This window comes from Pogona vitticeps, chromosome 2, assembly GCF_051106095.1.
Source record: "Pogona vitticeps strain Pit_001003342236 chromosome 2, PviZW2.1, whole genome shotgun sequence".
NCBI lineage: Eukaryota > Metazoa > Chordata > Lepidosauria > Squamata > Agamidae > Pogona > Pogona vitticeps.
In genome coordinates, this window is record NC_135784.1 from 81,488,550 (window position 1) to 81,515,078 (window position 26,529).

General features: G+C 39.2%; 1 protein-coding gene and 1 long non-coding RNA gene across 3 annotated transcripts; one reads left to right on the top strand and one right to left on the bottom strand.

Moving 5' to 3' along the window:
- Positions 1 to 749: 749 nt before the first annotated feature.
- On the top strand, positions 750 to 26,168 carry ZMYND10 (zinc finger MYND-type containing 10). 2 transcript variants are annotated; one of them, XM_020788972.3, is made up of 12 exons: positions 750 to 903; positions 1,828 to 1,936; positions 3,174 to 3,290; positions 3,846 to 3,899; positions 6,146 to 6,298; positions 9,158 to 9,246; positions 10,943 to 11,043; positions 14,064 to 14,236; positions 15,285 to 15,410; positions 20,389 to 20,510; positions 22,439 to 22,564; positions 24,750 to 26,168. In XM_020788972.3, the coding sequence occupies exons 1-12, from the start codon at positions 806 to 808 to the stop codon at positions 24,859 to 24,861; spliced, it is 1,380 nt and encodes a 459-aa protein (XP_020644631.3). In that variant the 5' UTR covers positions 750 to 805; the 3' UTR covers positions 24,862 to 26,168. The 2 variants fall into 2 exon arrangements, with proteins under 2 accessions (XP_020644631.3, XP_078241624.1); XM_078385498.1 differs by lacking the exon at positions 22,439 to 22,564 and having other exon boundaries at positions 20,389 to 20,457; positions 24,750 to 24,977.
- On the bottom strand, positions 15,224 to 24,812 carry LOC140704420 (uncharacterized). Its single transcript, XR_013541773.1, has 2 exons — positions 24,695 to 24,812; positions 15,224 to 15,517 (listed from the first exon to the last, which is right to left on the bottom strand). It is a non-coding gene; the product is annotated as an uncharacterized LOC140704420 (long non-coding RNA).
- Positions 26,169 to 26,529: the final 361 nt, after the last annotated feature.

Genomic DNA, 26,529 nt, shown 5'->3' on the forward strand with positions numbered 1-26,529 from the left:
AGTCAGAGGTACACCTTTGGTCCAGAACCCTTTTACAATACTTCATACATATCAGGGCTTGGTCCTTTGAAGGTTTGTGGGTTTTTTTTTTTTTTATAAAGCAGCGGTATGTAGACTGTGAGTACTATTGTCTCATTTATTAAACTTTTGGGTTGCTTCCCCCTGCCAAAGAAGTCTTGAAGTGCAGATGAAAGAAAACTTATGGAATCTGTTTCCTTATGCCATTGTAGCCATTATCGATATAATATGGAAATGCAAATAGATCCAGCAAGATATTATTTATTTATTCATTCATTTATTCATTTATTTATTTTGTATCCTGTCCATCTGGTCTATGCGACCACTCTTACCACAAAGTAATACAAGGACAAGTAATAAGATCCATAAAACATAATCTAATTTTTTAAATAAACAATACTTACAGCCAACATCTCACACGCACGTGAGTCACTACTGGAACTCTTCAAGAAGGGTGCTAATCCAGCGCCGTCTCATAGGTCCCTTCAAACTGCACTCCAACCGCAGAATCTTTGGATGTACACGTTTTTACTCATTTACAAAGGGAAGTCAAAGGTTAGAGGCTCCAACTAATGAGATAGAGTATATTTAGCGATATTTTTTGGAGAGAATGACTTACCGTCAATGACTCCCCCGATTGTAGCAGAGGGGCCGGTGGGGGGGCGGAAATGATAGGGAATCGGCTGGCGGTCGGAGTTGCCGCCTCTTGTCGCCAGGGGGCGCGCACGCACAGGAGGCTCCCCGGCTCGTTTCCATAGCGACGGCGTCCGGCCTCCACAACGCCGCCATGGAAGAACCGTTTCCTGCCGTCTTGATGCCAGGCGAAGTCGAAGCCCTGGTGGAGTCGCTGAAGAATTTCCAACTGCGGGATATCGGGGATCACGGGTATGAGGAGGAAGGAGCCCCGGGAGGTGGGACACCTTGGCTGCCCCCTGGCTGAGCCGACCGAGGCAAGGGGAGTTCTCCTTTGCAAGGGCGTGTGAATCCGGAGCGACAGCAACGGACCCAATCCGCGCCCCCCCCCCCACCGCGCGCGCCCCGATGGTTACGTGTTTCACCCCCCTCCTCCCCAATTTTTCTTGTGCGTCTAGCCTTCCTGGGTCTTTAACAAGTGTGTGATCGGTTGACACCGAACAAGAGATGCGACCTATTTTTCATCTGCTGGATTTTGTGCCTGACTTGCAGAAAGAACCACTTGTAGGGTTATTATTTAAGCCCTACAAACCGCGTTCCTTTGGGTCCTTCGGGTGACTTATGCAAAGAGAAGACAAGGGTACAGAGTTTGCAATACAGGAGCCCTATAAAATTACTGCAATACTGTGGAAGAGATTTTGAGAGGCTATCAAATTTTTTGAGGACGTAATTAACAGAAATTAAGACCTCCACTGCCCAGAAACGTCCAGTTCAGGTAATCAGGGGCAGTGTTGTTTCTCCCAGTTAGGAGGAACAGCACCTCTCTTTTCCCTTCCTTTTTGGCTAGTGTTGATTAACCTGGCATGCTCTGGTCCATGGGGTCTAAGAGTCTGACACGACTACACAACAACAACAACATTGATTAGCAACAAGATGCCCTGTTTCAAAGGAGGTGAGAGTGATCTCCTCCAGTACTTAGAGTCACATTCAGTAAATATCCTCTCTGACTATCAGCAAGGAGTTGCCTGATAAAGGAAAGACATCTCTTCAAAAAGAGCGGTGGAAGAAGTGATAATATGTGGATAGGATGACCAGTGTAGATCTGTGTTTGTGATTAAGTGGGACCAGGGGTAAGATTTAAATCTCCGCGCTAACTACTCTCACCCTGCTTTTTAGGTGGCAACGTCAACATGAATATATTGAAAAGTTGAATATGCAGGCCATACTAAGTGCTTCTGCTGGGCATGAACAGCTTCTCACTGAGCTTCTGGTGAACAACGCAAAGGTACTGTGCATTCCTCTCTGACATTAGCACATGATGAAGAATTAATTTTTGTCCCCATGAATAAAGATGAACTCAGTTTTATTTGGTACTTTTATGAAGTTGCTCAAGAAAACATCTCTCTGCTTTAACATTTATACCAGCCTTCCCCAAACTGGTGCTCTCTAGATGTTTTAGAATACAACTGGCATCATGCCCAGCCAGCAACACCTAAAGTTAGGAATGCTGGAAGTTGTAATCCAAAATACCTGAAGTCCAGCAATATCCAGAAGGCCACAAAGAACCTGACTACATTGGCATTTAGCCTGCTGCTTGATCCTCTGCAAGGACAGGTTGGTTCACTTCTAAAGCTGGCAATCAGATGATATCCTTACTGGGGTGAACCATCCCACCCTGAGAGCAGTCCTACTTGCACCTTTCCAGCCTCTGTCAGTGCCTTTAATGTTTTAAAGAACTCTCTGTTTTGTTTCGCTCCTGGTGTGTGTGATCACGAGGAACAAACTAAAGGCCTTCCTCAGTTAATTCACCAATATTGTAAAGTGGCTTAAGAAGAGAGCCACTTCAGGGTATTAGCTAATTAAATACTGTACTTCCTCTGGTCCTTAGCAGCGGGGCAGAGAAATTTTACAAAATTTTAGACTCCATTAGGGTGGTGAAATTGTACTGTATCACATACTAAAAAATAGAAAAATGTTTCCTTTCTCTTAAAAATATACACACACCTACTATACATACTTAACTTGTAATATGCATACCTAAGATACACTTTCAAAAAAGTAGAATAAATAAGGGTCACTTGAGGTCCATTTGCCAGTTATATAGGAGGATTGCACCAAATCAGACCTCTTAGTGACCCTATTTACCGCCCAGAGTGGTCGACCAGACCAGATGGGCGGAATATAAATCAAATAAATAAATAAATAAATAAATAAATAAATAAATAAATAAATAAATAAATAAATAAATAAATAAATAAATAAATAAATAAATAAATAAATAAATAAATAAATAAATAAATAAATAAATAAATAAATAAAAATATTTAGTTTGCTCCAGCCCAGCCGTGTAGACAAGTCCAGAGTCTCCAAGCCCAGTCTGCTTTGTGAACAGACCTGTTTATCTGTGTCAATGCAACCATGAGGGAAATCCCTCCACAGACCCACACTATGTATGTTATTTAATTCTGAGCCTGTTCTTACAGACTTAATATTTAAGTTGGAAGGCCTTTTTGATTTTACAGATTCCAACACTTATTGAAGAACTTATCACTACAGAGATATGGAAGCAGAAGATCTTCCCTGTTCTATGCAGGCTGGAAGATTTTAAACCAAAAAGCACCTTTCCCATATACTTAGTGGTAAGTATATGGAGAGTTTTTAGATAGAGCGCTATGTAATGCCTTTCATGCAGTACTCTGTAAAATTATGTCACAAAATTATGCTTCTACTTCAATTAGGTAGCTTGTTCCAGTCAGTGATCAGTATTAAGAAAATTAAGAGTTAATAAACTGTACTTTGCCAAGTAAGTTTCTGTGACGGATAATGATGCTGTGAAAACTAGAGTTTTAAACTATGTCAGCAAATTAGATGTTATTGAAGGAGAGTATCTGTTCTTCTGAATACTGAAAATCCATTTACCTTTTGGTTTCAGTATGTAATACATGTTGGTTTGCTTTAAAGTAGCCTTAGTCAATATTAACCACAGATTGTATTACATAACAATCTGTGTTTAAGCAAAAAAAAAAAAAAAAAAAAAAAAGGAAGTAAAAACTTCTGAATTCCTCATGCCTGCAAAAATTGGGTTCTGTTTCTTATTTCTTTGTAACATACATCTCTTATATTCTGGCTATGCATTTTTCTCCAAGAAGCTGTATTTATCTATTTTATGTTTTATTCTATTCTGTCTATCTCAGTTGCGTCATGAAGCTTCAGTTATCAACCTCTTGGAAACTGTCTTTTTTCACAAGGTAGGTTGCAAATTCAGACTGTAAATTAAAGGTTATAAATGAAAATCTAAAATAATAATCAGTGCAGATGAATCAAGATAATTCTCTGACAACCTAGGAATAATTGTTGGTTATTAACTTTATTCCATTTAACCCCTCAGTAGTTGAATTGAATAGGGATAAAAAGCCCAGATTGTTAGTTTAAGAGAATGTTATTTAAAGCTGTATCACAAACCTGAAACCCTTCCCGATAATATTCAGCAAATCATGTCCATTTTTTCCAGAACATGAATTTAAAGTGTCTCTTCATATGTTAAGATTTAGTGCTGAAATGCATCTTGCATCTTCATATTGAAAAATGCTACAGAATCTCCACAAAAATATCACATATAGGTCTCCTGTATCAGCAGTGGGCTACAAATATGATATTGGGTTGACAGGTTGATATTACATTATGTGTGATTTCACAATACAATTGTGCATATTTAATCCTAAATAGAGATAGGGGTGTTCATATTTGTATATGAATACGAATATCCCCCCACAGGTGGAAATAAGGGTCTGGCCCCATGGGGTTGGACTGTCCACTCACCATTCCGCCGCTGACACGAGCTCGAAGGAGCCTTCTTATTGTGCCGTTGTCCTCAATGGATTAGCCACTCAGTGACCTGGCAGAGAGGCTTGTCATCCCGCCTCTTGCCATGAGTGGCGAATCCATTGCCGACAGCGGCACAATAGGAAGGCTCCATCGAGCTCACGTCAGCAGTGGAGTGGTGAGTGAACACAGTCTGGCCCCATGGGCCTGGGCCCTCATTATTTCCACCTGTGGGGGGATATTTGTATACGAATACCCCTATCTCTAGTCCTAAGGTCAAAGGTTGATTCTCAACAAATGTTATAAGAGAGTGAAGCTCAAGTATGTCTTTGTAGTTGGAATTTTTTGTACAGTATAGTGAAAAGTTTTCACACAATAACTTCCATTGCTGTTTCCCAGTGTGGCATGAATTATTTTCCCTTGCTCTGCTGAGTTGAGGAAGTATGGCCCTGACTACAGCTGATCTGATGTACAAGCAAGTACCTCTGTGCCAGTTCTTTGCCTGGTCTTTTGTGAAATCATAATGGTGCCTACTCCAAACCCAGAAACCACCAAAGAGGGTCAGATCATCATTGTTTAGTCGTGTCCGACTCTTCGTGACCCCCATGGACCAAAGCACGCCAGGCCCTACTATCTTCCACTGCCTCCCAGAGTTGGGTCAATTTCATGTTGGCAGCTTCACAGACATTGTCCTGCCATCTCATCCTCTGTCGTCCCCTTCTCCTCTTCACACTTTCCTAACATCAGGGTCTTTTCCAAGGAGTCTTGTACTGGAGCCTCAGCTTCAGGATCTGTCCTTCCAGTGAGCACTCAGGGTTGATTTCCTTTAGAATTGATAGGTTTGTTCTCCTTGCAGACCAGGGGACTCTCAAGAGCCTCCTCCAGCACCACAATTCAAAGGCATCAATTCTTCAGCAGTCTGCTTTCTTTAGGGTCAGATACTGCCCCCTAAAAGCTGGTTTGTCACCTCAGTTACTCATTACATAACTACGTACTTAGGTCTTCAAACTCAAATATAGTAAATCAGTGAGATGGCTATTACAGACAGCAGTAGTATCAAATAAAGAGAAGGAAATGAAATTGTGAGAGTAAAAAAAAAATAAGAAAATTCCTACTTTTGGACTAGACTGGAACATTTACTCTTACCAATAGTGCCAAATATGATAGTTGTAAAAGCAGAGGCCTCTTCCTGTTGAGGGCCATCATCTACCCTGTGATGATCCTATAACGAAAGCAAAAATTCATGCCCAAACATTTTGATTTATCTCTCATCAAACTTCTCGCTTTTCTTCCACCCCTATGCAAAATGTCCCTTTCAGTTTCTCGCAGTAAATTTCTAGGGCTAAGCGGTTAGGATCAGTATAATTCAGTCTTTCTCTGCATGTGCCCTAATCTCCATCTTAACCCTCAACAGAATAAAACCAGACAGGTCATTAGCCAAGCCAAGAACATGCAAAGTAGGAAGGCCTCTTGGGTGAATATATTTAACACATGTATTGGGAATTTGGATTACAGCCTTGACAGCTATATTTTTCTAGAGACACACACTGTGGGGAACCCAATATATCCAGTGAAATATGAAAAAATTAATTAATAATCTTGTTGTTTGCCTTCATTTTGGAAGATTATTTCTATATCTTCTACAGAAGTCAGCATTTCTGTCATTGTACAGGAAATCTGTGAGTCAGCAGAGGATAGCATTCTGGATTTGATAGATTATAGCCACAGGAAGCTGACCTTATTAGCAGCGCAGAGTGCCAGTGGAAAAATACCAATGGAACAGAAGCTGTCGCCTGAGGATCTTGCTCAGCCTTCCTCGATGCAGGTGAGAAAAGGTACATCTCCCACTTGTAGACGGCTGTCACGATTCCATGTGGCCCCTGTTTGTTTCACTAAATCAAGGAGTTCATGCTACTTGTCCCTCAGCTGCCACCAGTTGATTTCATCAGCAATATCTATTATTAATTATAGATGTCCAGGTCATATGCCATTTTAAAAGAACCAAATAGAAATTGTTTATTGATACAGATGTTGACAGAACAAGCAATGTTGTTAACTCTTAAACAAACATTCTTCTTTATCCACCCTCAACCACCATTCTCCCACCCAAACTCCAAAACTCTCTCAACTCTCTAACACTCTAATTCTCCATCTCAAAACCCTATCTAAACCTTATCTAAACTCCTCCTGCTGCTCAGTCTCTTATACCTTGTGACTCAACCCCTCCAGCACTCCCATTGGTCTATGCAAATAGCATATGAATATTCATGACCTGGACAAACGCCACAATGGCCTTTTTTGGGCAGAGGGGAGATTGTGTTTTAAAACTTCTTAAGGATATCCAAGATGAAAAAAATCAGGTATTTCCACAATGCAATTGCATGTTTTTAATTTATATTTCATTTTATACATATTATGGACAGCTCATGGAACAACTTTTGTAAGCACTAGTAAAGCTTTTTTTCTAATCATAGTAATAAAGTTGAAGTCCAAAACACAAACCTTTTGAAAATCCTAAGCAAAAAAACCCACAAGTACGAACACACTAACTAATATATAATTTATTGAGCTAAAAACCAAAAATGGTCAAGTTTCAGTGTCACAGGAAGTAAAATATAAAGGAGATGTTCACAGATATAAATACTTCACAATAGCTTCAACAGATAATAAAACACATGACCTATGATTATAAGAAAAGATCTTAAAAGGCCTAGCTAGTGCCAAGAAAAAACAATGAAAGTGCCAGGTTATCCTTTCTAGGGATACTATTTATAGCTTTGAAGTACTGTCAAGATGACACTCTCATTCTTGAATAATTTTCATGTGTGTCTAGATACGCTAAGACTAATGATTGCTCAAAGCTATAATGTTTTCTTCTTTTTATTGATGTGTTTTAAAGATACACTCTGTTTTTTGTTTGTATATTTTTAGGCTATAAGCGTCTGTAATTTTGTATTGAAATATGATTTAAGTTCTTGTTTGCAACTTTTATAGATACAGTGGTGCCTCGACTTACGAACGTCCCTACTTATGACAATTTTGACTTACAACCAGCTCCGGCCACAAAATTTTGCTTCTACTTGCGACCAGAGCTTCCACTTACGAACCCAAAAAGGCAAGGGAAAAGGGCAGGAAATTCAAATTGTTAACTGTAGGTGGTGCCAAGGCTGCTTCCTTGTAGCTCTTTCGCCCCAGCAGTTAGAGAGTATGTGATCAGAGGAGGCTTGGGACTGCTTCCTTCTGCTTCTGAGTGTGTGTGTGTTTGCAGGGAGGCTTTGGACTGCCTGGTAAGGTAAGGTTTTTTGTCCCCCCCATTTCCGATGGGTCTTGGGGGGTTTGGTTGCTTTTTGTAGTGTTTTTCCCATTTCTGATGGGTCTTGTGGGGGTTGTTTGTTTTTTTGTTTCCCCCCCATTTCCAATGGGTCTTGGGAGGGGTTGGTTGCTTTTGGGGGGTTTCCCCATTTCCGATGGGTCTTGCATCCATCCCTTGCTTTTTCCTTTGCTTTCTTTGCCCTTCCGATCTGCTCCATTTGTTTTCTGTGCATTTCTGATGCGTCTTGCATGCTTGATTGCTTTTCTTCCCCCCCCCTTTGGCCGGAAGGGATTAATCACGTTTCCAATGAGTCTTGCAGTGACGCGTGTGTGTGTGTGTGTGTGTGTGTGTGTGTGTGTGTGTGTGTGTGTGTGTGTGTGTGTGTGTGTGTGTGTGTGTGTGTGTGTGTGTGTGTGTGTGTGTGAGAGAGAGAGAGAGAGAGAGAGAGAGAGAGAGAGATTTGTTTTCTTTGGCCGGAATGGATTAATGATGTTTCAGTGCATTCCTATGGGAAATGGTGCTTCGACTTATGACCAGTTCAAGTTACAACCATCTTCCGGAACCAATTAAGTTCATAAGTTGAGGCACCACAGTAACAGCATATGATAGAAATAGATTTTTCTGACTTAAATTCTTCCTACGACTTTAATTTTGCTTTTGGATTATTTCATATGTGCATCTTCCCATAACTGTAAGAATTTCTGATGGCAACCATACCTGCAGCTTTTCACAAATTGCAAGAAAGGATTTTTGTTTAAGTATTTGTGCCTACAGTTTTTCCTAGCTGCAAGGCTGATTTCTGTGGGCATAAAATATGCTTGTAACTTCTCAAAAAGTTACATATTTTCAGTAACACTTGGATTTTTACAGATAGAACCAATGTAGATGAATAAAGCTGTAGAATTTGGAAAGGCATCTGACTTTCTAACCTGGCACTTGGATATTGAATACTGCAGTGGTCCCCAACCTTGGGCCTTCAGATGTTCTTGGACTACAACTCCCAGAAGCCTTCACCACCCCCTCTGCTGGCCAGGATTTCTGGGAGTTGAAGTCCAGTAACATCTGGAGGCCCAAGGTTGGGGACCACTGGAATACTGTATAGGTTCTGTACTTGGCCTGGCAACTTCCAGCACTGGCCTTCCCAGGTTGCTCCATCTCTATCAGAGTCACAACCACTGCTGGAGGCATGAACTACATTTTGTTTATCTTAAGCTTGAAGAAAAACCAACTTTAGAAACTTCTCTTTTCTCTACTAGTAGCTGGCAACATCAGAAGAGGGTTTAAGCCATAGCTGCATATATCATGGGCAGTGAGGGAAGGACAAGGAGAGGAATTAGTAAGATTGTGTTATGTGGCTTTTGCTACTTTTAGGAGTTAAAGAAACAAGCCGAGATGATGGAATTTGAGATCTCATTGAAAACTCTTTCAGTGTTCCGTTTTATTACTGGTCAAGTAGAAAGGTATGTTCCATTTTCATGGAAGAACAGAGGTAAGCACTTGAGGAAAAGATAAGGTGTTGTTTTTCTAAAGTCCTTTGTCCAGAGGTTCCAAATTGTAGCCCACAGACCACTGATGGCTTTCAAGCTCCATTCTGGGGTTCCACAGAGGGTTGTGAAGCCATTGAAAATATCTGTACTTGCCCTTCTACTTTATTAGTATAGGTTTGGGTTTGTTTTTTTTACCGCAACCAAATTATCAAACATACTAACAAGGCCTTGCCTAGAGTCCATGCCTCTCCAGTTCTGACAGTTATAATAACACTGAAGAAAACATTGTGTATGTTTGTACTTTGATTTATGGGGGCGGGGGAGAATGGTTCATTAAGCTGTCTGTTAGGACAGAGACCCAGCAGTTCTTCATATGGTTAATGAAATGACAGGGCAGGAGAAGATACTTTAAGAATTGCTTCCCTAGCCTGATACTTTAAAACAGGGGCAGGCAACTCTTGTCCTGCCAATAAATCTCCTGTCACCTGCAGGGGAGAGACACAATTAAAAAATAATAATATTAAAAAAATTGTCCACAGCTCAAAAAGTCCCCTTGTGTCAAAAGATTTTCCATCTTTTGAGGGACCCACAGATAAGATATGGTTATTTGAGGTCCGCCTTGCAGGAAAAGGTACTGCCCTCCAATGTCCAAGGATGGCCATGTGTGATGTTCAGACCTCTGCAGTATTCCCACTTCTGCTTTAAAGGCTGTCAGAATCATTTAGTGCATAGCATAGAGTCTTGCTGGCCAGCTCCCTATACTACCTACCGTGTTCCCCTGAAAATAAGACAGGGTCTTATATCATTTTTTGCTCCAAAAATGCATTAGGGCTTATTTTCAGGGAATGATTTATTTTTTTCATGTACAACAATCTACATGTATTCAAATACAGTCATGTCATCTTCTGGTTGCTGCACAGTGGTGGCGGGCGGGGTTTCACTTAACTAGGGCTTATTTTTGGGGTAGGGCTTATATTACGAGCATCCTGCAAAATCATACTAGGGCTTATTTTCAGGGTAAGTCTTATTTTAGGGGAAACAGGGTACAGGTGCACATTCTTTCTTCATTATTGGCAACAGGTGCATCCTGGCATGACTACAACTGAGATACAGTGGTGCCTCGCTAGACGATGTTAATCTGTTCCATTGAAATAGCTGTCTTGTGAAAACATCGTCTAGCGAAAAACGTTTCCCCATTGGAATGCATTGAAACCCGTTTAATGTGTTCCAATGGGGGGAAATAGTCGTCATCCAGCGAAAATCGCCCATAGGGAAGTCATTTTGCGAAGCGCCGATCAGCTGTTTAAATCGCTGTCTTGCGAAGCATAGGTCCCGAAAACACCCGTTTTGCAAAGATCTCCCATAGGAAAGCCATTTTGCAAAGCTGCCAATCAGCTGTAAAAATTGTTGTCTTGCAAAAAACGGTCTGCGAAGCACGGACCAAATCATCGTTCAGCGAAATCCCCATTGGAAAAACCATTCTGCGAATTGTTAAAGTCAACGTCTAGCAAAAAAAACATTTTGTGGGGTAATCGTCTTGCGAGGTACCACTGTACTTGTTTTTATCACTTTTTTGCATTTTAATTGTAGTATGGTGAACTTCAATAGCTTTATTGCATACAATTTGCATTTTTATCATCTTCTTTTTCTCTGCCATATGTTTTGCCAGTTTGCCAGTCAGTGCTGTGACAAGGATGCTGAATACCCACAACTTTCCATGTCTTTTAGTACAGTTGGTAGAACACTGTGCATGGAAGTATCGTGAAGAAGGTGTGTATTATGTGTCAGACTGTCTCCATCAACACACTGGTGGAACAAACTGCCATGATTTAAAGATGTTTACCTTGCTCCAGTTGATACCTTTCCTGTTATTTAAGTTAAGGTATGATCAGGGTTTCTGGTGTTTGGGTCCTTTTTTGTTGATAGTTTGCACTTGAGATATTAAAAATCATTTCCCAACCCTATGTCCCTGCACTTAGAATTGCAGAGCTAGAAGGGACCACATGGATCATTGAGTCCAACTCCTTGTCAAGGAGGCACAGTGGGGAATCAAACTCCCAACCTCTGGCTGCACAGTCATACACCTAAAACACTGAGCTCTCTGTTCAGAACATATGACATATTGATATTAGTAATGGCTTTGTAGTGTAGCTTTTTTTTCCTCCACCAACTTCCAAAGACTGTGCCTGCCTGCATCAGCCAATATTCATCTTGTCCTAATCAGTTGTTCTTGATTAGGGTGCCACTCATTGCAGATAGTGGTGTACGCCAGAGAGAGGAATGTGTGTGTGTGTGTGTAAGATTACAGTGTAAACCATATGCATATTTATTTATTTTATATGATCACTCTAGGCTTGCAAATCTTTCATAGAATCATAGAAAAGTGAAGTTGGAAGGGGCCTACAAGGCCATCAAGTCCAACCCCCTGCTCAGTGCAGAAATACAATCAAAGCATATCTGTCAGGTGATTATCCAAGTTTTTCTTGAACGTCTCCAGTGTTGGAGTACTCACCAGCTACCTAGGTAACTGGTTCCACTGTCGTACTGCTCTGTTAGGATATTTTTGATATACAACTGAAATCTGGCTTCCTTTAACTTGAGCCCATTGTTGTGTGTCCTGCACTCTGGGATGATTGAGAACAGAGCTTGACCCTCCTCTGTATGACAGCCTTTCAAATATTTGAAAAGTGCTATCATTCCACCTCCAGCCTTCTTTTTTCAAGGCTGAACATGCTCAATTCTTTCAGCCTTTTCTCATAAGACTTGGTTTCCAAACCCCTGATCGTCCTTGTCACTCTCCTCTGAACTTGTTCCAATTTGTTAGCATCCATCTTGAAGTGTGGTGTCCAGAACTGGACATACTCAAAATGAATCCTAACCAGTGCTGAATAGAGGGGGACTAGCCACTAATGGGATTTGGAAACTATACTTCCATTAATGCAGCCTAAAATAGCATTTGCCTTTTTTGTAGCCACATAACACTGTTGGCTCATATTTAGCTTGTGATCAACGACAGTTCCAAATTCCTTCTCGCTCGTAGTTTTGCTGAGCAAGGTATCCTCCATCTTGTAACTGTGCAATTGGTTTATTTTTCCAAGGTGCAGTACTTTGCACTTATCCCTGTTGAATTTCATTTTGTTGCTTTTTGTTGCTCTCAGAACTTGGTCCTAAGAAATCAGCATGAAAACAAAACCATGATTATTTTCCCATGACCTATAAAAGAACCAAAATGGACTGATTTGCTAAACATGGTTTGAGGAAAATTTGTCTTTGAATAAACAGGCAGTCTTTTCCTGTCATAGATGCTCTGCTTCCTATTACATATGTATGGTTAGATTACCCACACAGGCCAGAGAAAAATGATCTTTAGAGTGTCCCTTTCTTCCAGCTTCCTCACTCCTGTTGTCATTCGCTCTTTCTTTTCTAGCTATCTCTTTTAGGCCTTTTCCTTCATCCGTTGTGGGATTTTGTCACTTTTATATGTGTTAGGTGGTTTACTGTTACCACAACCACCATCCCAATGAATTTTCACAGCTGAATAGAAATTTGAATCAAGGTCTGCTTAGTCCTGTTTTTACACCCTATCTACTACATATATAAAAAGATCAACTGCTGGATTGCTTAGTGGTTGAGGCCTCTTGCTGTGGTGCCAGAGGTTGGAAGTTCAGTTCCCCACTGTGCCTTCTTGACATGGACTAGGCTTGATGAGCCATAGGGTCCCTTCTAGCTCTGCAGTTCTAAGATGATTAGAAAAATAATGATGTGCAGAGCAATGAATGACGAATGGCAGTCCACTCAAGAGATCAGGCGTGTGCTCCTAATTTCTCACATTTATATGTATGAGCAGATAGTGCTTTAAAAATCAGCTAGCCAGGCAGTAACCCAGCATCATGACTGGAGGACATATGTTTGTAGAAGACATACAGTATATAAACATGTCTAGGTATACTACAGCATGAAATACAGTAGAATTTGTACTTGTTTAGATGCAATCTAAAGTTAAAACATAACGAATGATCTTATGTTAATGTACCTTGAAAAAAAAATTATAGTCATATTCTGTTGTATTGATTGTATCCTTTCTGTGGCTCTTCCTAAAGATTCACACCTAGAATAGAAACTTTCTCAGAATTCATTAATATGCTATGTGGTGCTATGCAGATATTCTGTTCTGACCTGGAGGGGGAACAGTAAAAGAATCACTGACCAGAAATAGTTATGGAGCTTCAGTTCTGTCAAAGGGAGGCCCCGAAGGGAGGCCTCTTGCCACCTAAAAGCTACAGAACCAGAACCATATTATGTTATCATTAAGACCCCAAAGGACTTCATAAATGATCAGGATGGAAGCAATCTGGCCATAAGTAAATGGGCAAGTCAGACAATATTGATATTCTCTGTTTCTCATGGAATGGGCAGTCATTATTATTTTATTATTCATTATTATTTGTTTGATTTATATATTGTCCATCTATCTGGCAGCCAGGGCCACTCCGGCGGTTTACAACAGATAAACAAACAACAGAATAATACATATACAAAATAATAATAATAATAATACAATTGGGGTGTAAATCAAATATCAAAGTGCAATAAAAGCAAATATAATACAATAAATTACAATTAAAAGCATAAAAGGTATTTATCACATTTGTATATGCAAAATTTCTTTTTTCTTAGGCCAGAGACTTGACTTACTTGATCTATATTCATCATGGTTAAGTTATCTCTTGTAACAATGTATATCTTCCTGTATTGGTGTGGACTGTCCCCACTGCACCCCTACCCTACAGGGAAGCTGAAGACATTTGAGAATGGTACATGGTACGAGGTGCCCCCTGAAGACCATGTGAAGATGACTAAATTGGATGGGCAGGTGTGGATTGCTCTGTACAACCTGCTCTTGAGCTCAGAATGCCAACGCAAGTACAACTTCAACAACTTCAACAAAAATCAGATCCTGAAGGTATGGTATTACACAATTTGCAGACTATATATATACTTCTTCTCACATTTAATTTAGCTTAATAGGGTATAGTATTCTAGTTTTAAAAATAGATCAGTAACCAGGATTGGGAATAAACAAAACTGCATCAGATAAGACGATATATCTGTAAATAATATAGGGTTGCAAGCCATAATTTGGAAAATTAGTAGGACAATTAAGTCAATGATTAGTCAATGGTGAGCAATGTGTATTTGTCCAACTATATCTAAGGTATTTTGATATTTTGGGAAAGGGTGTTTTGTTCTGCTATGTTACTAAACAGAGAACATTGAATATTTAAAGTCTTTTGTTTATTGTATTTTTAATTTCTTCATATCTCAAAGACAAAGGAAATTGGCTTAAATATAATGGATTAATAAATTTATTTAGTTTTGTTAGTCTCATCATAAAATAAGTTCTCTCGGTGTAAAATAAAATTTAAAACAGAACAATAACAACAATAATACAAATAGATTTAAATTCAGCACTAAAAAGCCTAAAACTAATGCAAGAAAATGAACAAATGGAAAACATAAAATTTACATGGGAAAAACACTGAAACCATGCTGAAAAGTTAAAAACTAACCAACTGCCTGTGATTAATGTTTGCAAATATTGAAGTGGCCAGAGAATAAAGTTGATTTTTACTCCAGATAAGAAGTGAGACTGGACTGGAGGATACGGCTAGTTTTCACTGATGTAAAAAAGAGGGAATTCTCTTGCCTAAAGTCTTTCAACTTAAAATGAGAGTTGAAGGATTGCTTGTGCAAGTCTGCCTTTTGTGCTGAGAAAATACATGACTACAGGTTTCCTACAACACTCTCAACTGATGGCCTCCTTAGCATTCTAAATGTTATACAGCTGTTTTCAGAGTTTTTGTTAAGCAGTAGAGATTGGCTAATGCCAACTTCATTATTTTGCTTAAATATAGGTTAGATCTAAAAGAAAAAAAACATAAAGCTGCATACTTTCTTGGACTGTTTTATTTTTAATATGAGTAACTTTTTATTGTTGTCACTGAATTTAGCTCCGTGCCTTTCTGACTGATGTCCTCATTGATCAGTTCCCCAATCTTTTGGAGCTGCAGAGGTTCCTGAGCCATCTTGCTGTGGCAGATCCCGCTCCACCCAAGAAAGACCTCATATTAGAGCAGGTATATGCAACACCACTCTTTATTTACTGCCCATACTGTTCCTCTTCCTCTTTTTTCCTTCACTTTGTTTTTTTAACTGCATGGATTCTTACAATTCCAATTCTTACCTAAAGAGGGAAATATGCCCTGTTTCACTTAGGCAGCATAATATTATCATCCAAAAACATAGGTAGTACATATTACCAGACATTAACCTTGAATTTGTAGCACAAGAGCTCTGTCACAAATTTGTATTAGTATTATATTGTATTATTTACATCAATACCTTTTCCTTCCATTGTGGAACTCAAGGGAATATATCAAAGGTCCCTGATAGTCTTCTAAACACTGACTGAACCCAGACCTGCTAAACTTCAACAAGGTTATGGTTTATTAGGCTTCTAATAAAAACTCAAAAGCGTAAACGTTTTCGCCACACTGACAGCTTGGTATCTGGCTTTCCATGAGCAAATTACCTGGAGCATTTGGATCTGTGTAAAAGCTTTCTCAGAATCTCATACAACAGAGGAAGGCAGAAGATTCATTCCGGGTCACTAGACATATTTGATGTACTACCTGATGCCTGTTGGTTGCTGAAGGTTTTACAAAAACTGCTGAAGCAAGCCGGCATTTGCATGATCCAACAAAGTATTTACACCCTTAAAGCAAGAGTATATGTTCAGGATTGTTTAAGATTAGTTATGGCTTAGCTGTTTAAAGACCCTGAGTGTGCACTCTTGCTCCTGATATTTTAAACATGTTAAATTACCTATGGGGATTCAAATAAAAACAAAACAAAACAGACTATGCAGGACTGAAATCAGTCTACTCTCTCATACAAAATAATCTTTTAATATTACAATAATACTGTATTTGCAGCTGTTGTGCTTTTCTTGAGAGCCTCCCTTCCCCAGCTGCAGAGTTTTTCTTCATACTGCAGAAAGTCTATCAGAATGAAATCCAAGCTTCAAGTCTGATGAGCCAGCCAATATGACCTCTGTGATAAATAATATAACAATCAGGAAATTCACTCTTTGTAGTGTTTTAAAAATCAGATTGCTATATACATAGATTTGGAATGGTTTATGAAACATTCTGCTGCAAATGTCTAGAACCCTGTCTTGACAAGAGAATAAACTGTATCAAGTCAGTATAGTGAAAGATTTGGGTTGCCCAAAGCTGCTGCAGTTGATTTCAAGTTCCTGCATTGGTAGACGGTTTACATTCTTTTAAAAAAGAAAAGATATTGTACCACTTAACACTGTTTGCTTTTAGTTGTTTGAACAGAATTCAGAGATGTTTTGTAGCACACAGATGGGCCTATCTATGAGCAGAAACAACAACAAGATATATTCAGAGAATCCTGAGATTAGATTATTAGGAGTTAAAGTTTCATTTATGACAACAAGAGAGCAATATGGACCTCTTCCTAACAGAATTTAATTCAGTAATATAAAAGTGTACTGTGTGCACCCACCTTGCTGGATCTAGCGTGTTTGTACTTGAATTCTTAATGCTGAAAGAGTTCTGATTTTAGTTTACACTAGTAACAGTACCTGAGATTCAGCACTCTTGAGAGTCTAGTGGAGGGAAACTGCAGCTACACTGTGTACACTCTGGTACAGCAAACCTCCCAACAAGCTATGAACTCACCACTGTCTGCATGCCAAGCAATTATGAAAAAGCCTTTTTCCATTTCTTGCTTTCCACAGAGAAGTCCTTCATGCTCAGTCTCTGCACTGCTATTTTTATTTGGCATCAGCTCTTTTGAACAGCGACTTTTCTTGAATAAAAATTCAGCACCCTTTGCCAAAATTTTCTCTCACATTTGGAAGGTCTTCACTGGGTGTTTCTTTTCAGAAAATGGACAAATCAGAGGTTCTATTTTTGGAATACTTTCAGCTGTGTGGCATATGTTGAGACATACTAGATCCATAGTTCAGGACAGACTTTTCATTCTCTGAATATTACAGTATTTGCGACTAGTTTCAGAATGTTGACTTACACAGTAGTCAAGCATTTTCTTTGTTGAAAGCCTGAATGCTGCAAACTGTACTGTAAATATATAATTACAAGTTAGACATAGAAGAGCATTTCTGGAGCTTTCCTGTTCAGAGTGCCATGCTCCATTGTATTTCTGCTGTCTTAAATTTTATTGCCCCAACAGAGACTGCATGTTCTGTGCCCAAGAAACATGTTTCACTTTTACACCCTATGGTATGTTAATAGTGTCACTTTGGCTATGCAAAAATTGCCACTTGAAAAATGTGCACCGTTGGCAAATATTATAACAAGAATATGTTGAGCTGTTCCAGACAGAACACACAGAGGCAGCTTTTCCTTCTTCTTTTACACTCCTTTGCCTTGCAAGTTGTTGAAATATACCAGTACTGTATGTAACGAAGGTGATAGGCTGAAGAGCTCAAACAGGGGTCAGAGAGAAAAATATAACCCCCTGCTTCCCAGCCCCATGGGGTGATCTACGCCCCTTCCTCTCAATGTTTGGAGCTCCAATTCCAAGGAAGGGGGAAGAGGCACAGGGAGGGTGGCAAGTGGGCAGCTCTGCAGTGAAGGTTCCATAGTCTTGCCAGGCCCCAGACATGCCATGCCTTCTCCAGCATGGCACTCTCCAGGTGTATTGAACTGAAATGCTTTAAAACTGAAATCCAGTTGAGAGCGGGTGTGTGGGGGCGGGAATGGATTCCATGCCACCACCATCATTCCCCACCAGAGGTTCCCTTTCATCCATTGCTAGCTAATATTTGGTTGTTTTTTCTTTCTAATGGCAAGACAAACTTGAACCCAGTCCCAGTTGCTCCCAGCTGGAATACACCAATTATTGCAGCATCTCCTCCTCTGACATCTCACATCTCCCCTGCACCACCATCCTTTGGTTACAGTGGGGTCTCGACTTACGAACTTAATCCGTATTGGAAGGCAGTTCTCAGGTCGAAAAGTTCTTAAGTCGAATCTGCATTTCCCATAGGAATGCATTGAAAACCATTTAATCCGTATCTGCTCTTTTCGTCCATAGAAACTAATGGGAAGCTGCTATTCCGCCTTCTGCCACTATTTTTTCTTTTTTCCTTCTAACCTAAGATGACTTAGCTTTAAAAAAAGGGGGGAAAAAGAGTTCGTAACTCGAATCTAAGTTCGTAAGTCGAGTCCATATGTTCCTATGAGAGCGGTTCATAAGTCGAAACGTTCGTATGTCGAGCCATTCGTAAGTCGAGACCCCACTCTATTTTTTTCTGTCTCTGTTTAAACATTCAGGAAGTGCCGTAGAATAAAACCATCAATACTCTGCTTTCGAATGCAGATACTAGGTTTGTTTTCAAACAAAAAAAGGAGGGGGTTACAAAACACTTAAGTCTGGGTACAAAAGCATAATTAAATGGCACAAAAAACTCCAGAGAGTTGAAGAGGGACAACAAAAAAAGATGTGGGAAATCCATCACCAAATCCTCTTTCTCCCTGTACATATCAAGATAAAGGGCAATATCACCCAAATGGCAGGAGAAATCCCAGTAAGGTCTGTATTTGAGGGGAAACATAAAAAGGTACAAATATCCCATGGACTGCCTATCAAATACCTGAATCTGATCAATTTACAAGAAATAATGTTAATAATCAGTTGTTCATGTAATAAGTTATTGAATCAGCCACCAATACATTTCTACACAAAAAATGTCAATGTTTGGTACATAGAAGGATTATGCAGTTGCTTGATTAGTAGAATAGCCTGAATGATGGGGGTGGGAGAGATAGCCGTTGTTCTTTCATCCATAAACCTGTCCATAAGTGAAATCTCTTGTATCCCCACCCCATACCACTAATGGTGTATCCTGAGTCAGCAACTTCACCAGAAGTAAAATTCTTTTTGCACAATAGAAGGTGTACAGGCTCAGTGTTAAGAAAGCTTCAAAACTTTTCATTTCTTCCCATTTGAGATGTGAGGCTGCATGCTAACAATGGCCTAGGGGTAAAGCAGATGTCTGATGGGGGGAAAGAATGTAGCAAGTTTTAAAAAAAGCACAAGCAGAATTTAAGTTCATTTGAACAGCATCCTCTCTTGCTGAACTTCACCTCCACCAACTAGCACAGTCTATAATGAATGATGGTGGGAGTGGGACATGAATGAATGTGACTCTGAGTCCCTTAAAATTCAGTTTGATATAGGTAGATGGCAGGTTGGAAGAAAAAGTGCATTGTATCACCATTCTTTATTTCCAGAAAATAAATCATCCTTTTTTTTCTGAGACATATCACATGATTGTAGCATCTTATGAGACTACAACCTGGGCCTAGAGCCATAGAAAGTATTCAACTTTGTAACCTGTCCATACTGTTCCATTGTCTTCCAGCTCAGTCAGAGCCTTGTTGCCAGATCAGTTATGTATCTGTCTTTTTGCTCATTCCATCATGCAAAAGTCCAGACTGGGAGGAATCCTCAGCCCTTTTTGCCAGCAAGAAACAGTCAGCTGTGCTGTGTATGAAATAAACCAACGATTTCCTCAATGCCGTTCAGCAGGCAGGCCATTGCAATGGTCGGTAGTCCAATCCATAGGCCACATATCAGTAAGACAGACCAGTTCACATGTCTAGATGCTTTCTGTCCAGTGTACCCTTGTAAACTAAAAGTAGGACCTGATTAACAGGAACATCTGGAGAGCCAGAGTTCCCCAAACCTGGCCTAGAAGAAAGACACTTTGACATCTTAAATAGTTAATACAGAAATTTCTTTTGCTTGGCTTCTGTCCAGTAGTAAATAAATCTGTTCAATGTTCCTTCAGATAACTCCCTGTTCAAATACTGTATATCCTTAGCCTTTTCCTTTCATCACTTAGACACAGACAACATCCTGCTTTTTTCTTTGATGTCAGTTTACGTTTATTATCTCCAGATGTGATGCTATTCTGCTGCACTCTAGGAATTATTACTGTTCTTGAATCCCTTGCTTGAGATAAATGCACTTTTTATTCTGTTTCTGTCTTGACAGATTCCTGTGATTCGGGATCAAATAATCAGAGAAAATTCTGGAAAATGGCAAGCAATTGCTAAGCACCAGGTAAACAATATGTTTAGTCCTTCAGAGGAGGAGCTCAAAGGCCAGGCACGCAGGTAGGACTTCCCTATGCTTCCCTCCCTACCATATGAAAGATTTTGTGGTAGATAGACTTTACTGCCAGCCATTAAATGCACAGAATTTATTTGAAGCTCTCACAGTTAAAAGGAAGGAAGGAAGAAAGAAGGAAACAACCTTTCTGAGTTCAGCTATGCTTAAGAGCCCACCAATGAAAAATGACTTTTTGTAATAAAATCTAATTATAGTCTTAGATCTTGTCATACAAAGAGAATTAGTTTTATTTAGAGATAAAGCTATGCAGAAAGCAGTCTAGCAAAAAATAGAAATCATGTCATTCCTCACAAAATGAAATAGAAATCATGTCATTCCTCACATGAAACTATACTTGTTATGCCCATCTAATTATGGGTTGATATCCTTGGCTGGTTTGTCTTATGATGATTTGATATGACCTGTTTTTATTACTGCTTTCTCTGCTATCATTGTTGTTGCTTAATATATTGTTCTATTGTTGCTTTGATCTTACTTGATTGTTAACTGCCTAGAATAGTGTTTTGCACTAATCAAGTGGTATAAATGTGTAAGAACTAGATAGATAGACAGACAGACAGACAGACAGAGAGATGGAGGGAGGGCGGGAGGGACGGACGGACGGACAGATGGACGGACATAAACTTGCTATAAGTCTTAGATGCCAAGCAAGAAATTAAGCTGTGCAGTACCAAAGGAAAGAAATGCAAGAATGGCCAGTCCTGGAAGAGTCTTTTGATTATTCATGGGCAATTACGGTACATAGAGCTTCTCTGGCAAAGGAATTGGATTCCCTGTCACAGCTGTTCCATAGTTTGTCTTGCCTTCTTTTTTGAGTTTTTGCTCCATAGCTTCCACTTACCTGGCAGAAGACAATTCCAAAGACTGTTTTTCTAGGAACAAATTCTAGTTTTCTTTTTTTAAAATTGTCTTCAGTATCACTTCAGTATCCATAACAAGGGAGCTTCTCCAAATAAGAAAATGGTCCTTCAAAATATCTGAAGTTGCTTCTGTCACTTCTCAACACTTTCATGCTGAACTAATTACCTAGTTTGCCAGTCTTTCTGAATAACATAATTGCATACTATCAAGTTGTTTCTGATTTATGGCAGCCTGTTCCAGGGTTTTTTAGGTATATGGGGATGCTTTAGGACTGTGTAGTTTGCCCAAGACCACATAGGCTGACCTTCTTCCTGAAAGCACAGTCAAGAATCAAACTCCTAACTTCTGGCTCCCCAGCCACGCACCCACTCAGATATTCTAGTCCAGAATTCTAGGTGTAAAAAAACTCTGGAAAGAGGGTTTTTTAACAATGTGAGCTCTTTGTATATACAACATGAATTAATAGTAATTGCATGTCATCAAATTGATTCTGACTTATTATAACACTTCTTAAGTTTTCTAGGTATAAAGTACTGTACTCAAAAATTGTTTACCATTACAGCATCTTCTTCTGGTGGCACTCTGAGACCATGTATCTTGCCCAAGCCAAATAGGCTATTTATTATTTTACAAGGCATATTGGGGAATTGAACTCCTGGCCTCAAGCATGCCAACTCAGTGAGCTATCTAGCCAACTGTACACAGCACACACTGGTATAAGTTATATGACACTGGGCAAAATCCTGTTGTGTAAGGTCACCCCAGTGTGAAGTAGATCTCATGTTGAAAATAGTTAATTTAAATGAACTGAAAGTTTCCCATTCGCCATTTCAAATTTTCAGCACTCCACTGTTGGAACTCAAGATTCAAAATAAGAATCACACTCCACTAAAAGAGTCATGAGTCCTTTTAACAGCACTTAGTATTCTACTGAATACAATATCAATCTGAAATTTGGAAGTTCCACCCTGGTTTAGATTGTAAATATTGAGTAATTATTGGAATTGTCTCTTGTGAATCTTGCTGAAAATTGCTTTTTATCTTAAACCAGATGGGCTAAAACATACAACCTAGATGTAATGGAAGCCCTGATCCCAGACAAGCCTAGGTGTGGGATGTGTGGTTCTCAAGCAGCAAAACGCTGTTCCCGTTGTAGGAATGAGTGGTATTGTAGACGGTAAGCACACCTAACATATGAGTTGATCTGTTGGTGACAGCTTCAAAACTACTCACAAAATCAGAAGCCACTACCATATTTTTCTATTTATTAAGATGCCCCAATGTATAAGACAACCTCCACTTTTCTAACCCCAAATTAGAAAATTTGATTGCTGCTTTCCCCGTCACTTCCCAAGCCTGGGACTTAGCAAAGGGAGGGGAAAGCAGCATTCAAAGTGATCCTGCAGCCCTTTGACTGCTGCTTTCCCCCTCCTTTTGCTAAACACCATGGGGCTTAGCAAGTGGAGGGGGAAAGCAGCAATCAAAGCGCGGCAGGATCACTTTGATCCCTTCCCCCTCCACTTTTTTTGTTCTCTCCTCAGTTTACCTCCATGTATAAGATAACCCTCAATTTTTAGTCTAAAAATTTTAGACAAAAGTATTGTCTTATACATGGGAAAATATAGTAATTTGAAGCCTAGGTTCTAATCTAAATGCTGTTTGACATCTCACTACTGGGTTTCAGTCAATAAGTTGTTTCAAACTTACTGGACAAAATTCTGTTGTATAACTTTGCATCTGGCACAACTCAGAACAGGCACCAAAAACATTTAATTTATGCTTTAAAAAAGCTTCCTATCTCGTAGTTTTAGATTTCCAAGGGTCCTGAGGGTTTCCTTTGCCCTGGGTAAGTCTTTGAGAGCCACAGGATTGTGAGGAGGGAGTTTTTAAAAGTCAAAGATTACTGCTGAGTCCATAGTAGCAGTCCCAATCTCGCTGGTAGCACTCCAGCTGCATTTTTTTAACCTTTGAAGTCTCCCACCCAAAGTTTCCAAAGGCTTTTCCAAGGCAAAAGGGAGCCCAAAAGAGCCTGAGACTCTAAAATGTGGACAACAGCATAAATAAAATATTTCTGGTGTCAGATTCAAGTTGTGCTGGGCATTAAGTTATGCAACAGGGTTTTGCCCTTTGTTTTGATATTTTTCTAAATATTTTAAATATTTCAACTGCTGTTGCAGTTTTGGTTGATGTCATTTTACCGTGGCCCACTATAGCATTGCACTGTCCAAACGACTACAGATTCTGTCAACCCTTATCATTAACCAGGTGATTAGAGTCATAGTCCAAAATGTTTGGAGGGCACCAGGTCAAAAGGATGGTTCAGTGCATGAAGTGCAGTCTGGATTGCAGCTCCTATCAGTCCTAGCTAGCATACCTACTGGTGAGTACTGCTGGGAGCTATAGTCCAAAAACTGAAGGGTTATGCTTTCTCCATCCCAGATTTGGTGAATTTTGTTTTAAAACATGAAGAATTTTTGATAGTTAACCCAAAATCTTAAGAATGAGAGGTATTTTAAAATAAAAAAATAAATAGATATGCCCTTATGCCACATGTAAAAGCAGCATTAGGTATTTTGAGGTCTATATATTAACAAGTAGCTGTAGAGAATAAGCCCAGAGATACATTCATGATGCCAAGCATAATCTCTGGATGGCTCAGTAGATTCCAGATGATCAGAGAAATCCAAATACATTTGCCTAAGTGATTCAGCTACATTCTTACTATCTCTTTGTCAGCAACTCATCTGAATTAACAAAAAATTTGGAAAGCATGAGGCTTTACATTTTCCTTTGTGTACCTTTTGTTAGACAAAAACACACAATGTGAAATGCTACCATTAAATCAGAGCTCCAAAATTAAAATAGCAACTTCTTATCTTGCAATAGCTTGGCCTTAGAAGTGAGCTGAAGGAACAATACTTTTCAATATTACCTTCTCTAGATTATACAGTTGGTTATTCTTTTAACAATTCTGGTAGAATCTATAGTTTTGATTACTTTTACAAGTGGCAACTTTGAATGCCTAAAATCATTCACAACTTAGAGTAGATTCTCCCACAAAAGATTACAGTATATAGAGAGGGATTATTGCTTCACAGCCAATGATGCCTCTCCATGCAGGCTGTTAAGCTTCATTGGAGGATACCCACACAGTAGCAGTAGGAGGTGGCAATAGTTTTATGTAAAACATGGATCAAATCCACTCTGCTACATTCACTCTCTTCTTACCCACCTCTCTTGTTGCCATCCAAAATAGCTTAATTATGTAGCTTATACTGATATGTTAGTATCTGTATTCCATACTTACTGCCAATCTCATGATTATTGTTGTTAATTTGGCTTTATGTCTCTACCTTTTGCAGAGAATGTCAGGTGCAGCATTGGCAGAAGCACAAGAAAGCTTGTAATTTGATGGCTGATGCCCTGAAAAAAATACAAGAAGATGTTCAAATGCAGACAACAGCTACCAACTAATTTTACTGGGCAGAATTTTCTCCTGTTCCTGCTTCAACATATAGACAAAATTGAGGTTACAAGAGAACTGTTCTTTACTTTGCCACCCAAAATACATAAGCTTTGTGGTCATGTTGCATACTGCCTTAGATCAAGTGCCTCCCTCCATGCTTGTGGCATAAAAACAAAGGATTATTTGTAGCCGAGGTGAACATTGCACTACTACTATGGTGTCCACATATCTACTTTGAGATTAAAAAACCCCTGTGCCTTTGTTTTTACAAAAAGGATTTTTGAAGATGGTCATGACCAGATTCAGAAGGCACAGTCCTCTTATTCAAAAACAATCCTGGAAGATCTAAGGAACTTAAGTATGATCTTGAAATTACAAATATATTCTTAATTCTGGACATCAGTCTTACATCTTTTTGCAACTCACATGTTCCATGCAACATGTATAACTATATCCCAATGAACCATTTTTTCATGAAAGAACCATTTCTGAAATGGGTGATTGAAAACAGAGAAGTACAGTTAAAAAGATGGCATTTAACAATTTCTCTTATTAATTTCTCTTATTCTCTTATTTCCCATGCAGCTGTCTCTTGTACTACAGGGTATGAAATGTGAGTAGACTGACAGGCAGCATAATAACCCATCCCATCTAGTTTCTAAATTGCACAGTGTTACTTTAGAACCACTAAGTGATAAGCTATGGGAGGAGGGGGAGAAAGGATGTGGTTAATTATAACTCTAGTTGCTGAGCCGCATGATTTCACAATTGAGAGCATAACACATGACATCTTCACAGCTGCTTAGGCAGCTATTATTTAATCCTTGCTTTGTTGTTAAAAATTAAACTTACGGTAATTATTTACCAGATATGAGTTTTCGCCAGGATAAGTGAAAACCCTTAAAAAAAGTCCTCATGAGAGTAAATTGAATACTTATTGGAAAGTACAAAGGAAGTGTAATCATCCTAAACAGATACATCTGTCTAAACAAGAAAATTGTTTTAAAGTAAAGTCTTGGTTGAAGGCTTAAAGATAAATTTAATTGGTCAATTAAATTTTAACACTACAGGTGAATTGTTGCTTTGGCTACAGGTGCAGACCAAGAATAGTGTTTAATTCCAAAACTAAATTTTCACAAACCTTGTTATGTTCAGAGCTATACTCTTCACAGCTGGTTGCTTAAGGAAAAACATCCAGTTCATTTGGCAATAAAGGCTGCTGCTCAGAACCCGAAAAATGGCTATTTTCATGTCCCTTTTCATTTTTCTTTAAGTGATACATTGAAATTAATACAGTACAAACATTGTATCATCATTGCTATTTCTCTTGTCTTTTTTTGAGCCAGGCGCTATGGAAATATATATTAATCACTGTATTAACCCATGAAGAATTTAGCCTATATGGCCAAAGCTGTAATTTTTTTCTTTTCTGTAAATTTTTAAATGCATTCAAGAAAAAGAAAGAAAAAACAAACAAACAAGCAGGGGCCAGCAGTGGCTCAGACAGCTTTTGCAGATTTCTGGTACCTTTCTCTCTCTCTTTCCAGTGTTTTTTAAATGCCTTTCATCCCAGACAGAGGTAGCCTCTGCAGGAATAGTGCATCTCAGAGTTAATGTGGAACTTCTCTGACTATTCGATTCTGGGTTGCAGTTGGAGGGATGTGAAGCTGCACTGA

Excerpts from the sequence above, each read along its gene's own strand:
- ZMYND10 (XM_020788972.3), top strand. The coding sequence starts at position 806 with ATGGAAGAACCGTTTCCTGCCGTCTTGATGCCAGGCGAAGTCGAAGCC. Across the intron at positions 1,937-3,173 it reads TTCTGGTGAACAACGCAAAG|ATTCCAACACTTATTGAAGA; the intron begins GTACTGTGCATT and ends TTGATTTTACAG. Across the intron at positions 9,247-10,942 it reads ATTACTGGTCAAGTAGAAAG|TTTGCCAGTCAGTGCTGTGA; the intron begins GTATGTTCCATT and ends ATGTTTTGCCAG.